The sequence below is a fragment of the Mus pahari genome, chromosome 15 (assembly GCF_900095145.1).
Source record: "Mus pahari chromosome 15, PAHARI_EIJ_v1.1, whole genome shotgun sequence".
NCBI classification, from domain to species: Eukaryota; Metazoa; Chordata; class Mammalia; order Rodentia; family Muridae; genus Mus; species Mus pahari.
This window is the reverse complement of record NC_034604.1, coordinates 6,091,416-6,106,318: the sequence shown is the minus strand read 5'-3', so window position 1 is coordinate 6,106,318 and position 14,903 is coordinate 6,091,416. Positions and strand designations below refer to the sequence as shown.

General features: G+C 43.1%; 1 protein-coding gene across 1 annotated transcript in view; it reads right to left on the bottom strand.

Moving 5' to 3' along the window:
- Positions 1–1,781: 1,781 nt before the first annotated feature.
- Positions 1,782–14,903, bottom strand: part of Colec12 (collectin subfamily member 12) — a 167,428-nt gene continuing 154,306 nt past the window's right edge. The window contains exons 8-10 of the mRNA XM_021214468.2: positions 12,795–12,904; positions 4,413–4,558; positions 1,782–2,373 (exon numbers count right to left, since the gene is read on the bottom strand). Of these exons, the coding sequence (XP_021070127.1) occupies positions 2,354–2,373; positions 4,413–4,558; positions 12,795–12,904 (276 nt within the window). The 3' untranslated portion in view covers positions 1,782–2,353. The remainder of the gene's footprint in view (positions 2,374–4,412; positions 4,559–12,794; positions 12,905–14,903) is intronic.

The following is a 14,903-nucleotide window of genomic DNA, read 5'->3' as shown; positions in this document are numbered from 1 at the left end:
ATCTTTTCCTGGCATGGAACCCAACCCGCTTTAATGGGAGCTACTGCTCTATAAACAACCATTCCCTCACTTACCTGGACCATGCCATTAGGTGTCTGGAATGACTTAAAACTTGTTATTTCCTTAGCTGAACCAGGTACTTGAAAGATTTCTAAACAGAGAAAGGAACTAAGAGCATGGCATGTGTCTTTGGAGCCAGACACTCTAATAGGTGATTTCTGCATACCATCTCTTTAAAGTTTGCAATGACTTTGTGAGACAGGTATAGATATATCCAGTGTACATTTGGCAAATTCAAATATCACAGTTAATATACTTGCTTTTTTCTGTTTTTTTAAAAGTTTGTTCTTTTTTAAAAAATTCATCCTGACTGAAATTCCCTCTCCCCCATTCTCCTTACTCCCACAGATCCACTCTTCCTCTGTTTCTCTTCAGAAAAGAGCAGCCCTCACAGGAATGGCCACTGAATGTGGCATAACAAGGTACATCTAGGAACAAACCCTTTCAAAAGATTTTTTAAAATGTTTACTTAGGCGTCTGTGTGTATCTGTGTGGGTGTATGACCCGTGTGTCATGGAGGCTTTGAGCTCCCTGGATCTGGAGTTATAGAAAGTTGAGAGTTCTCCAACTCGGGTGTTGAGAACTGAATTCAGATCCTCTGTAAGAGCAGTAACTGTTTGAGGTTTGGTTACAGTTCAGATTAAAGAACAACTAAATATGAATAAAACAGTTCACTTTCATGTGTCATGTGTAAAGGCTTCAAAGTCTCTCTTTGTTGAGGTAGTTCACATGTTCAATTTATCCATTATGATTTGCTGTTGCTGTTAAGTACGTCTTTGATTTCCGATGACATATGTACCTTGTCTAGCATAGAAATTAATAACTGAAGAGGTTAGGTAGGTCTTAAAATTTTAATTTCCTTTCCTTTTGGCTAAATATTACATCCTGGAGTTCCAAGCTTACCTGAAATGTTTATATGTAATCACTTCTCTGGAAGCTTACACTTCATAAGGGAAGAAAGAATATAGGTGACATGGGACAGGGGCTTGGGCAACCCTCACCCTCTGCCTGAGCTATAAAACAGATGCAAAGACAGGAGTACACACACATTTTAGAATCACAGGGAAGATTTTTTTCAGGGTTCAACAAATAACCAAAGGTTTATCTTTGCATTTCATTTAGCTCATGTCTTGGAGTTATGTTTTGGGAATCCCACTTTCCAAATAGCATGTAGCTGGTTTCTATCTTGCAAGCATCACATGGCTGCCTTTGACTGCTGTGACATTATAATCTCTTGTCTGCTCTGATATGAGTCTGACACTAAGCCTGTTTATAAATCAGCCTTAAACCAGGGCCATGCAGACATCCAGATTCAGGTGCTCTGTCCTTTCTCACAGATGCTTCTCCATCATTCCAGAACCACAAAGTAGAACAAAAGCACACCCCAAGTCAACACTTCCTCCCCCCCCCCCCCAGACAGGGTTTCTCTGTGTAGCCCTGACTGTCCTGGAACTCACTCTGTAGACCAGGCTGGCCTCAAACTCAAATTCAACTGCCTCTGCCTCCTGAGTGCTGGGATTAAAGGTGTGCACCACCACTGCCCTGCTGGGGCATGGCACAGCTCATTTGAATGAGTTGTCACGATGTTCTCAGGCTTGAGCTCCACCAGCACCAAAATGTACAAGGACATTTCCAGACGCTTCAAGTGATTCACTGTTCTGAAGAAATCACACATACATAGACACATACGACAAAAATTTACTTCAGCTGGACAGATTAAATCTGAAGAGAAACTCCATGAAATTTTATTAGTACCACTATTGTTATCTTTGGCTTTATGTATTATATAGGTAAAATTTAAAAAAAGGAAAATGATTTTAAAAGACAAATATTTTGTACAAAAATACGAAGTTTAAAAGCTCTTTAAGTATATTTCATATTATTACTAAAACTTGGCCTATATGTGTGTGTCTGCATATTCTTCCTACATTTGGGATTTTAGAAACACACTGTTTACACAGAGCCAATAACTCAACAACCAATGATAGTCTTTTTCTGATTGGAGCATTTCATATTTGGAAAGATATAATTTGCATAAATTGTATGGTTAATGGCTGAGAAAAATCTATGTGATTCAGTCCATTTGTACACTGGAAATCAATTTATCAACTTGGGGGAGCATTTTAGCTCCCTCCAGTCCTTGGGTTATGGTGCAGTAGGTGTCCATTTATTTTGAATAACCACTTTTCAGGGCTTTTTCCATTCAATCTGGTGAGAAGTGGTGGAATCAGAAACGAGCATTCTTCGCCTTTCAGAGGCATCAAAAATATGTTTCTGCTATTCGATCACACTGTTATAATATGGATGATGGTACTGAAACAGAAAAATAAGGAATGGGCATTAGTTTTGTTTGAGAAATAAAATTATTTACAACTTAAAACAGGAGGAATCTTTAGGAAAGAGCACAAATGGCATTATTCAAAAAAGAATGATGGGAAGTTTTTTTTTTTTTTTTTCAGATTAAGCAGTGTGGGACAAGCAGACCATGCCACCAGACAGAAAAACTGGTAAGGTTGAAGTAAATTCAAAACCCTGGGGAATCTCAGAATTGCGAATGGTAGGTGTGGAACCAGTTTCCTGCCAAGCCAAGCGCTGCCTGTTCTGGAATGTGTAACCATGACACCCTTCTGAGAGGACCATGACAATTGGTCACATAACATAAAAATCCAGAGTTCTCCATGCCAATGAGTTATCTTGATAGGCCCCAAATGTTTAGCCAATGAACTTCCCTTATTGGGTTTTCCTTCCTGCAAAAGGCATTTAATCCTTGGTTTACCCTGAGTAAGACACATGCATTTATATCTACCATAAAATAAAGTGGTTTGGACAAACAAGGGCCGTCTCCTTCATCAAGGATCACCTGGTGGTGGTGGTGGTGTGGTAGGGGCTTAAAGAGCCTCACCTAAATCCCCCAGAAAGGCCTTCTCTGTTCCGGCCTTTGTGTACTCTGGCACTCACTTGGAACTAAAATGGATTCTGTCTTGTCCCAGGCTCAGCCATCCCCCTCCTGCCTAGGGCATAGGAGAAGTGCAGCCCATGACCCCCATTTTCAACTCTCTGATATCCCCAGTGGTGTCTGGGTACATAGGAGCCTGAGGACCACAGCATCCATCCTAGATCCAGAAAAACACAGTCTGGGACCCTTATGAAGGACTGTGTTCTGTCTCCCCTGAGTGGCTTGCCGGCAGGGTCAATTCTGGGGAATTCTGTTCCCTACTCAACACTCTTTTGAGCAAACAAGGCAAACACATCATGCCTGATTGTCACCATCAACTATAACCCCATGTTTAGTGATCCATGCTTCTGCCCCTTAGCTGACCACACTGTGTGTTTCTTATTTGTTTTGAGACCTGTAGCATTCACGCTACTATTCGATACATCAAAAGTACTCTGTAAATGTCTTGAATGTATATGTAATTTATGTCCCAGTTACTTCCAAAAATAATATGAATAGAATATAGATAGGTCTTTTAAAATTACTAATTAACAAAAATAGATTTACTGAACTCTAATTCACAGGTAATGCAGATCATCCATGTAAAATTGTTTTTTACTTCAGTTGGTCTTAGTGTATTTCTTTTTAATTTTAATTTTATTTATATAATGCATATGAGTGTTTTGCCCGTACATATCTGTGCACCACTGGCCTGGTGTCTGCAGAGGCCAGCGGAGAGCATCATATCCGCTGGAACTGGAGTTATAGATGGTTGTGAGGTGCCATGTGGATGCTGAGAACCAAACCATAGTCCTAAGTAAGAGGAGCAAGTGCTCTTAACTGCTGAGCCAACTCTACAATCCCCTTAGTATATTTTCAAAGTTGTGCCACAGGTCTAAAGATTGCTGTCATCTCCAAAGAAAGACCATACTCTTAGCATTCCTTCGGCCTGCCACCACAAACTTAGTTCTAATGAAAAGGAAGAGGGTCGTAGGGTAAATGAAGCTTTAGGTAAACTTCTTATGAAGTCAAGAAGGATATCTACAAGATTTTTTGATGTAAGCATTTTTAAGTTATGCAGATTATAACTCTCCACTACATTAGCACAAAACCTGGCTTATACTAAATGCCCAGTTAAGTACATGTGGTTTCACTGAGTTGGCTGGGTGTGAATGTCCACGCCACTCCAAAGATATCACACTGGTGCCATACGTTAAAGAACAATTAACTGGCAATATGATAAATTAATGAGTTATTGCTATTCCCCTGAGGTTGATAACTTACCTTGCCACTCAGTAGAAGACGTGAGTTGGACGCTCAGGCTTGAGAGCCTGCATTCAGAGCCCTTCTCAATACCTCTCCCCTGTAACAAGACCCAAGCCCTGCAGCCCCATAGAAACCCCGTGAGGCTGCTTACCCGCCTCCCTTTCTTTCTCACAAATGAAGTGATTGATTTCGTCACACTGGAAGTCATTCCACTGTCCTGCGTAAATCAAGCCAGCGCAGTCTTCTCCTGGCCCGTGGCCACTGCCCCAGTTATCTGGTTGTCCCGATTTCCAGTTTCTTTTAACAAAACAGAAAAGGACTGTTATCTGTGTAGCATGCAGAGGCTTTCTTTGCTCAAAAACAGTTGAGGGATGTAAACACAAAACAAAACATGCCATTTGCTGTGGAATGGAAACACAGTATTTAGAAAACAGTGCTCACGTTCACTTAGCTGTTTGCAGAGAGGCTGAAAAGCAGCCTGTCCTTGCAGGCTTGTTATCTTTACCATAGTGGGATCAACTCAGTGAACCTCATTATTACATTGTGGAGGGGACGAATCCTTTGACATAGCTGGTGAATGGCTTTTAACTGTGTCCTGCAGTGTGGACTTCTGGGCATGTGTATACAGTTGTGCATAGGTAATATGCACTCTTGGGATATCTTACACAAATATGCATACATGCATGCTCTTGTGAGAATACACAGGGATCCATAGGCAATGGTGTGTCTTGGCTCTAACAGGTCAAATGTCTAGAAGAGAAAGTGAGGGCACCTTGATTCACAGTTACAAAAACCCACAACCACAAACAACTAGTTGTGGCTCTGGCCTGGCTGTACATGGTTGACGATTTCAGAAAATAATAATTTAATCTTACTGAAAACAACTTCAATATTTTACTACCTCTTTTGGGAAAGAGCTTTTATTTTCATGTATGAGAGAGGGAGAGGGAGAGGGAAAAAGAGAGGGAGAGAGGGGGAATGAGTGAGTGGGGAGGAAGGGAGGGAGGGAGAGAGAACTACAGTGTGTGTTAGAGGACAACTTGAGAGAATCACCTCATGTGGGCCCTGGGTCATCAGCCTTGGTGGCTGATGCCTCTACCCACTGTGCAATCTCTCTAGCTCAGAAGAGAAGATTTTCATTTTTATTGATTTATCGAATGATTAATTGACAGTTAATAGTCCTACCTGGCTTTGAACTCAGAGATCTACCTGTAAGTCCTCGGAAATGTTGGGATTAAAGGTGTGTACCACCATGCTTGACTAGAAGAGCATTCATCCTCCTCCTCCTCCTCCTCCTNCTCCCCCTCCTCCTTCCCCTCCTCTTCCTTTTCCTCCTCCTCCCCCCTCTTTCTCCTTCTCCCTCTTCTTCTCCCTTTTCTTATTCTTTTTAAAGACAGAGTCTCTCTATGTAGTCCTAGCTGTCCAGGAGCTCACTATGTAGCTTGAGCTGGCCTCACAGAGATCTCTAAAAGTGTCAGAAAGAGGGTTTTTTGTTTTTTGTTTTTTTCCCCCCCTGGTTTTTTGAGACAGGGTTTCTCTGTATAGCCCTGGCTGTCCTGGAACTCACTCTGTAGACCAGGCTGGCCTCGAACTCAGAGATCCACCTGCCTCTGCCTCCCAAGTGCTGGGATTAAAGATGTGCGCCACCATCCCTGGCAGAAAGAGGGTTCTTAAAACAAGTTTTCTGAGTTTTTTGCAGGGGGTTTGAGGGGAGGTTTAGGCAGGCCTGAGAAAGAACCAAGACATTTGTGCATGCTAGGTTGAGTCCTCCACCACTGCCTCTGTGCATGCTAAGCCGTCTTTTTACTTTAAGATTAAGTCTCACTAACTTGCCCAGGCTGGCCTTGAATTAATTCTGTACTCTATGCTAATTTTTTTTTTTTTTTTTAAATCTTGTGATTATCCTGCCTCAGCCTCCTGAGTAGCTTGAATTCCAAACCTGAACAAGTTTTCATTAGGATGAGTTTATTTGAGGCTCTTTTACTTGGATGTTGCTGCTCAAATCAGGACTTCTTGTGACTTTATAGTTCTTGATTCTGGTTCCATGCAGTAAATTAAGTGTGGCTCCAGACTCTTTTCTGGAAGGTCCTTTTGAAGAAGCAAGTTCATGGTTGTGGTTTCTGCTTAAGTAAAGAAACTGACTTCTTACCCTAAAACATCTGTAATAAAGGTACTTCCAGCAATGACTCACTCCCCCACTAGCCACAGGGTACCTGAGGGCCTCCCCCCCCACCTTAGGTGAGAACTCATATTACCCTTCATCTTTTGACAATGAGATCATCAGAGTTAGAAGGCAGTGAGAAAGAAGAGGTGATTGTAGTTAAACAGTGGGGTGGCATGATAGAAGTAATAGTCAACTAATTCTAAACCTATCTAGGGACTTGATAAAAACTCTGACCCCAGGTAAATCTAGTGAAGCAAAGGCGATTTGGAAGGAACAATCTACCAATGAGAGGAAACTACTAGGAAGAATTAGAAAATATTTACTCACTATACTGATCCTCGGAGAGAATGTACTATGAGCTGGGTTTAATTCAGGCAATGGTAACAAAGGAGCACAGAACAAAGTTCCAGTTCTCAGGGAACTTAAATAACAGACTTGAGGATGAAGTTAAGACTCACACTGTCAATGGTGCCAAGAGGGACAGATTGGAAAGAAAAGGAGCTTCCTTGAAGGCCGCCTCTGCAGAGGTTAGTAGTACCCAAGTAGTTTGTTCTCAGAAACATACATTTTGTTCATGTCTAATAGTAATGGTGATTTTATTTTCTATAATTTTATATTAATTATAATATATTAATTTTACATCTCTTTATATCTTTGATTCTAAAATGTATTATGATGTATTTGATATTCTTGATTTCTCAGTTAATTGTAACAGTGTATGTATTTATACACACACACAACCACACACACACACACACACACACACATACACACACACAAACACGTTGGTTTATTTAGACTCAGAGGTTCTGCTTAGTATGATTCTCTTGCATTTTACTTAAAGTCATTTAAGATCATACTGGTAAGAAGGACTTACTGATTAAACAGAAAGGGAACCTTTCCCAACTGGGTTCAAATCACTACAATTCTTTATGTAGAGCGCTCAGAGATTTCTTTATGACTAAAGGCAGTATAAATTCTGTGGAGCAGAGACAACTAAGATACCCAGCATAGGTGGCAGCTGGGATGAGAAGCTGGGGTCTCAGAGCATCTCTGGAAAAGCTAAAATTCCATGGAGCAACCTCTGGCAAAACCCTTAGTTTGTATGCTTGTAACAGAGAACAGAACATGTCAGATAAGCAGAATGTGTATATAATAGTTTGGAATGCCAGCCTAAACAGTGCCTTGACTGCATTCACAGGTACGTTCTGGAAAGAACAACATGAGCTTGGCCATATTACAACACATACGTCATAGCAACGTGAATGTGTCTGAGCACCCCAGGAACCTTGGAATCACTTGAGCAGACAGCTGTAAGTGGTTTGCAAACACACAAACATGAACTATGGAGAGTGCAGCATCCCAGGGCTTGAGGTTAATCTTAATGTTAGCAGAGCATATACTTTCTATCTTGGGAATAGATCCCTCCAACTTTACAACTTAATATTTTTTTCCACCAACCACAAGATTAACCAAGACTATAGCCAAGAAGCTTCTGCTGGTAAGGGTCTGGCTTCCAAACAAGAAAATGTTACTGCTGAGAAATGTCTCTTGAAGCAAGATGTTTTCCCACTACAAGGGCCCCTGTTGTGGAAGATTCCTCTCTTGTGGCCTGGGCCAGTGCCACCCTGGCAGGAACATGAAGTGTTGACTAGCATGGGCTGTTGTTGAAGTAGAAGAAACTGAAGAGTCTCTTCTGGCCCTCACTGCTCTATAGCACAGTACTATAAAACTACAACATGAGTTATATAACTGAGCAGGACAATAGCCCATTTTATCTTTGTAACGTAAAAATAAAAATAAAAGCCATTATGTGAATTGTGTTATCACATTTCTACCAGATAGTACCTGGTAGACAGGAGAGAGGGGAAAAGAAAATGTATAGGGGCTTTCGGCAGAGTGGGTGGAAGTCTTACTGTTTTAAGGTGAGCAGAGTCTTGGTCCTTTCCATATGAATCTGGTTTACCCCCAGGGAAGGCAGCCTTGGCTTTGTAACAGTGACAATTAGTCAACCAACACATCTGCAGTTATTCCATTAAGAATTATTATGCCTCAGTGAGAGAGGATGTGCATAGTCCAGATGGGACTAGACATCCCAGGGAGGGGTGGAACCCAAGGGGAGCCGCCCTTTTCTTAGGAGAAGGGGAAGGGGTAGTGGAGGAGAGGGGAGCTGTGATTGGAATGTAAAGTAAATAAAAAAATAGTGGAAAGAATCACTGTGCCCCTAGTCTTACCAACACTTCTGCGATCCCTGCGTTGCTGCTTTCCTGATTTTTCTATTCCTTTCCTTCTATTTAGTCATGTGTGGAGCTGGAGATCCCACCCAGGGCTTTGTACATGCCCCTCTGCTTATTTTGAGGTTCATTTCTTCTTTTTTTCCTACCCTCATAAAGTGGAAGCTTAGGTCATTCCTTTCTAGCCTTTAAGGAAATGTAGGGCCAAGCACGTTGGCATGTAGTTTTAACCCCAGCACTTGGGAGGTAGGGCCAAACATGGTGGCCTGTAGCTTTAACCCCAGCACATGGGAGGCAGAGGCACATGGATCTCTGTGAGTTTGGGGCCAGCCTGGTCTGCACATCAAGTTTTGAGACAGTCAGAGCTACACAGAAAGACACTTTCTCAAAACTAACAACCAGGGCTACACAGAAAGACACTTTCTCAAAACTAAAAACCAGAGCTACACAGAAAGACACTTTCTCAAAACTAACAACAAAAACCCAAACACAGTGTTTCAGAGCTGCAAACACTAAGCAGGATTTTAGCTGCAGTTCATAAATTTTGACATGTTCTCATTGTTTAAAGACATTTTTAGACTTCCACTGTAATTTCCTCTTTGATCTATGGACAAAATCAGTCATTGCCAGGGTGGTATGGCCATATAGCCTCTTCTTTGGTCTATGTCATTTAACTTCCAAATACTTTACAGATCTTTAGCTATCCACTCGTTTGAGGCTACAGAGCATAGTCTCTATAATCCCAGTTCTTGAATTTATTAAACTGTGCTTGGGGGCCCACTGTGTCGTTTATCTTCCACACAAGGATAACACCTCTCATTTACACTCCTATCCTTCTGCTCCAGCTGCCACCTCCCTGTGGACATCTCCGGACAATGTAGTGACTGTGGATGGATTCTAATCTCCAGTCATAGTGTAGATACTGGATATAAAGTCACAGGGCTGTGGTGACATGAAAGAAACAAAGGTGTTAAGGTAGGAAGTTGTCTTTTCTCTGACAGGATTATGTTATTGTTATTTTTAAAAACCATATCTACAATTGGTATGTCCAGCAATCTACATTGACTGTCCTTCAGTATTTGTATGGAAATCACAATGGTATATGGGCTTATGGCACATGAAAACTGGCCATGGCCCCAGCCCAGGGCATCTGACATACTCCCTTTCTCTAGCTGGTCCTTACCTTCTTTAGTACAGTTAAGTGAAAGGCTCTGCGAGTCAGGGTGTCTGAGGATAATATACCTGAGTCAGGTCTGAATGTGCCTGAAGCAGCTGGAATTTCTTCTCTGTTACAACAGCTTTTTATCTGTGTGTTCCAGCCCTGCCTTCCCGAACCATGAATCAGTGAAAATAACAGAGTAGAGCAGACACAATGGAGGGGAGGTCTGTCCCTGAAAACTGGCTCCTCTCTTACAGTGACCACAAAATCCTTAAATAATTTCAAAGGGGTGGGTGCGTGTGTTTTGGAGAAAAAGGGTAAAAGGAAAGTTGTGTACTTAATTCCTCTGTGGCTGGGCAGGGCCTGGGATGGTTCCAGAGCCACTGGCTTCTGGTTTTGAAAACATTTAAGATGGCTGGCCAGAGTCTTTCCTTGAATGTTTGGTAGAACTCAGCCGTGAAGCCTCTGGCCTTGGACTCTTCTCTGCTGGGAGGTGTTTGATGACTGTGAATCTGATTTGTTAAGTTTGTTCTGCCTTCCCGTTTCTTTTTGATTTGATCTTACTAAATCATTTTGTTTCCTGAAATGTGTGTGTTCATCTAGGCTGTTTGATTTGTTGGTGTATAGTTGTTCACAGTAACAGTTTATAATGGTCTTTGATGGCTATGATCTAGAAATCGCTGCTGGTAAGAGAAGGATGGGAAGGCAAGTGGACAGAGTCTTGGAGGCTCAGAATCAAAAGAGGAGGGCATATGAGAGTTTGAGTGCCTTGGGAAAGTGTTTCAGGAGATTCATCTGGGAGGCCAGGGATGCTCAAGCCTCCTTCCTTTCCTAAGCCATGGTGGGGATTATTTTTGGATACTTCATAAACCTATTGTAAGATGCTGTGTGTCTCTAATTAAGATCATGCACACTACAAATTCTGGGGAGTAGTAGTCCCCAACTCGGACATATTTTACTGTGGAAGTGGTCACAATTGTGACAACAGTAGTAACAGCCACAGGCTTTCTCTAGTGCTTCCCAGGGGACAAACTCTATACTAAATTCACACACACACACACACACACACACACACACACACACACACACACACACACACACAGTCTCTGCATGCACGTGAGTGTGTGTGTGTGTGTGTGTGTGTGTATTAACATAGTCCTTTGTCAAGTTCATTTTACCACATGGGGACATGGTGATTTCATGTGACTGAGGTGTCATGGGTGTTAAGTCCAGCCTAAGTCCAGTTCTCATTCAAGTTTGTATTTCATTCCCTGGACGGGCCTGGCTCTTTGTCTAGATTGTACAGTGTTTATTATTATATGTCAGACTAAGTTAGTCTCTGAGACCTCATACAACATCTGCCTGATTTATACTTGCCCTTAGAGCTTGATTCTGGGGAATTTTCCATGTACATATATGCCTTTGGGTAGAAAATGAGACACACAGTGTATATGGTGGCTGAAGTGTAGGAGTCTAAGCTTCTGGGGTGGGGGCTGGGTGGGCTCCAGGATGGCTGTGGCTGGTGACAAAACTCCCAGTAAGGTGTGTCATGTCATCCTTCTTGGGGTCCAGGGACCAATTCTAGTGCTCTCCTCCCAGGCACAGAATTCTTCCTGGATCCCAGGGAAAGGGGGCAAAGCTTTACCTTTGAAAGCTGGAGCACTTAGTAATACTCCAGCTCAGTCAATCCCAGACAAGCCAATAAAATTTAAGATTGAATTTGCAGTCAAACCCAAATCTTTCTTTCCATTTACAGCAGTAAGAAAAGAGGGAGATGGATTTTTCTTCTTAGCTTCTCTCAACTCCCTTAAAAAGATATTCTGGCTCTCTTGACTGTCAAAGAAAAAGCACTAACCACTGACTTCCATTCCTGCTTCAAAGTCATCACCGCTCCTGCTTTGCATACCAATGCCCACAGAAGTGTGGAGTCTTGCAAAGCACATCCCTGCCCTTCTAGGTGCTGGCCTGACCCCAGTGTCTCTCAGAGGCAGGCCCAGAAGAGCAGCTAGAGTACCTGAGAGCAGGTAAGCACGGTGCAGCCTTGGGGCAGACTAAGTAAGACCCACTTCCATGTTTGTCCATATTTGTTTTTTTCCCTTCAGAGATGACCTTCTGATTCCATCTACTGTCTCTCTCACAGTCTCCGTGGGGAGGGTTTAAAAGGAGAGTACTGCAAGGCGCATCGATGCAGGTCTGATGCAGCATTTGGGTGCTGGGGGCCAAAGACTGCACGTTCCAGGTCAGTGCGTGTTACGTGTGCAGTGAGATTCCACTCAGACCTGGCTGTTCCTATGACTGTTTGAGACTCTCTGGCCTTTCTGTCCATCACCTCAGCCTCTGGGCCACTCTTGAGCTACCTGGAGTCTTACTTCAGTGCCTGGAGACTTCCTCAGACCAGAAGCCTGCATCCCCCACAGGAGAGCAGCTTCCTGTGATAAGCTGCTGATATGGCTTGTTGGTCTCTAGCAAACTGAAGGCCCCTCACAGGTAGTTACAGGTTCTCCACCTTCTCTTTAGAAGAAGTAAGGCAAGATTTGAGTAAAGAGTTGGTAGAATTTAGTTTTCTCTTATCCTTCAGAAGATGGACATTCTGGGATCCTCTGTGCAGCACACACTTCCTGTGTATGAGAGATCTACAGCCTTGGTATGTACAAATTGGACTCAAATCACATTTGGGTCAGAAGCCTGATCAAGGCGAGGACATCCCCAGTCCTCAGAAATATGTCCAAGTGAACACTGACCATTCAGAGAGGCTCTGGGCCATGTTATCCTTCCCAAGTGCTCTACTTGACAGCACAGTGACTGTCCACTGCTGCTTCCCTACTGGGAACAGGCAACTGGTACCAGGAGCCCAGGCCCTCAAGAGGATGGTGTGGCATAAACAGAAGGTCATTAAGGGAAAGTCGTAGGAAGCCAGGCCATTGTGAAAACATGGGGAAGCAAGTGCAAGATGCTGTCCACAAGTCCCACACTCACTTGTAGCCAACAGGTGACCCGTCTAGCCACTTCCACTCGCTTTCCTGCTCTGAGTCTGTGAGGCCGATCCAGTGGCTTTCTCTCCCCGTGGTATGCTTTTTTATCCATTGCTGAAAAGGAAACAGGAGGTGTTCTTAGCCCATACAAAAGAGCTCTTGTTTAATAAAACTGACAAAAACCATTTCTCACCATTTTTAAGGGTCCTAAGCCGTCCACTCTGTATTGCATTTGTGTTGTGGGCAGTGTTTCACTATGACTGTTTAATAGGTAATTAGTTTCTCTTTAGGATCCATCTGTGAGCCTCTGCCCCACTGATGAACTTGTTTGGGCTCACGCCCCTGACTGCTGCTTTTCCTACGCTCCGTGCATGTTACTATAACCCAGATTTCAGGGTTGTGTCGGGTAGAGACGGGCAGTGACGGGGAGGACATGAGCATTGTCAGTTGGGTTTCAGCTTTGCTTCTACTCTTTGCCCTCGGAGAAGAAGTCATGTAGACCTTGTATGGCATCAGAGTAACTTATCTGTGAAATGGGGGAACCAAAAAGTGGTACATGCTGTACTCCCAGCCCCTGGGGAGGGGAAGGGACGCAGGGACATCATCACAGTCTCTAGGCCAGCCTAGTTTACACACAAATTCCAGACATTGCTAGGCTTTGTTTAAAAACAAAACAAAACAAAAACCCAAGGGGAAGGATGGCAATTATAAGGTTTATATTACAGGGTTGCTGTGAGGTTTTAAAAAGGGCCTTGCACATGACAAGGGCTTAATAAAGGGCCACTATCATTCTCACACATGGGCCCTTACCAACCTCCTTTGAACCAACAAGTCTGGTTTGGGATGCTCCACCCCAAACCTACTCATGCCTCTGTCTCTTCATGTGTCTAGTGAGTGGCACTTGCCCCCATACTCGTCTGCTGTGCTGCAATTCTCCAGAAAGCCACCAGGTGGCGCTATATATCTGTAGGCCTAGGACGCAAGAGAATGGATTCTCTCTCTCTCTCTCTCTCTCTCTCTCTCTCTCTCTCTCTCTCTCTCTCTCTCTCTCTCATTGGCTTTATTCTTGGGAGTTTAGATAATGAGACCCCTAAGGAGAAGGACATTTCCAGAATAGTCTCTCAGTTCCAGTCGTCAGTACATCATTCTGTATATAGCTTTAGGACAAGAGAACTGAATCCTAACTTTCATTTACATGTAGATCAACACAAGCTAGAAATATGGAAAGAGCTACATGATGCTATTAGTTACCAGTATTTTCTACTTTTGGGAAACTCCTAAACACTGATGAAACAAAGAAAAGACTGTCTGTGAAACTTCCTTTTTTCTTCTTTAATTAGATATTTTCTTTATTTACATTTCAAATGTTATCCACTTTCCTGGTTTCCCCTCCAGAAATGCCTTATCCTCTCCTCCATCCCCCTGCTCCCCAACCCACCCCCTCTCGCTTCCTGGCCCTGGCATTCCCCTACACTGGGGCATAGAACCTTCACAGGACCTAGGGCCTCTCCTCCCATTGATGACTGACTAGACCATCCTCTGCTACATATGCAGCTAGAACCACAAGTTCCACCATGTAGTTTTTTGGTTTTTTTTTTGTTTTGTTTTGTTTTTGTTTTTGTTTTTTTTTTTTGATTGGTGGTATAGTTCCAAGGAGCTATGGGGTATGATGTTCCTCCTATGGGGCTTCAGACCCCGTCGGCTCCTTGGGTACTTTCTCTACCTCCTTCATTGGGGACCCTGTGCTCCTTCCAATGGATGACTATGAACATCCATTTCTGTGTTTGCAAGGCACAGGCAGAGCCTCTCAGGGGACACCTATATCAGGCTCCTGTCAGCAGGCTCTTGTTGGCATCTGCCATAGTGTCTGGGTTTGGTGGTTGTTTATGGGATGGATTCCCCAGGTGAGGCAGTCTCTGGATGGTCATGCCTTCAGTTTCTACTCCAAAATTTGTCTGTGTAACTCCTTCCATGAGTATTTTGTTCCCCCCTCTAGGAAGGATCGAAGCATCCACACTTTGGTCTTCCTTCTTCAGTTTCATGTGTTTTCCAAATTGTATCTTGGGTATTCTGAGCTTCTGGGCTAATATCCACTTATCAGTAAATGCATATC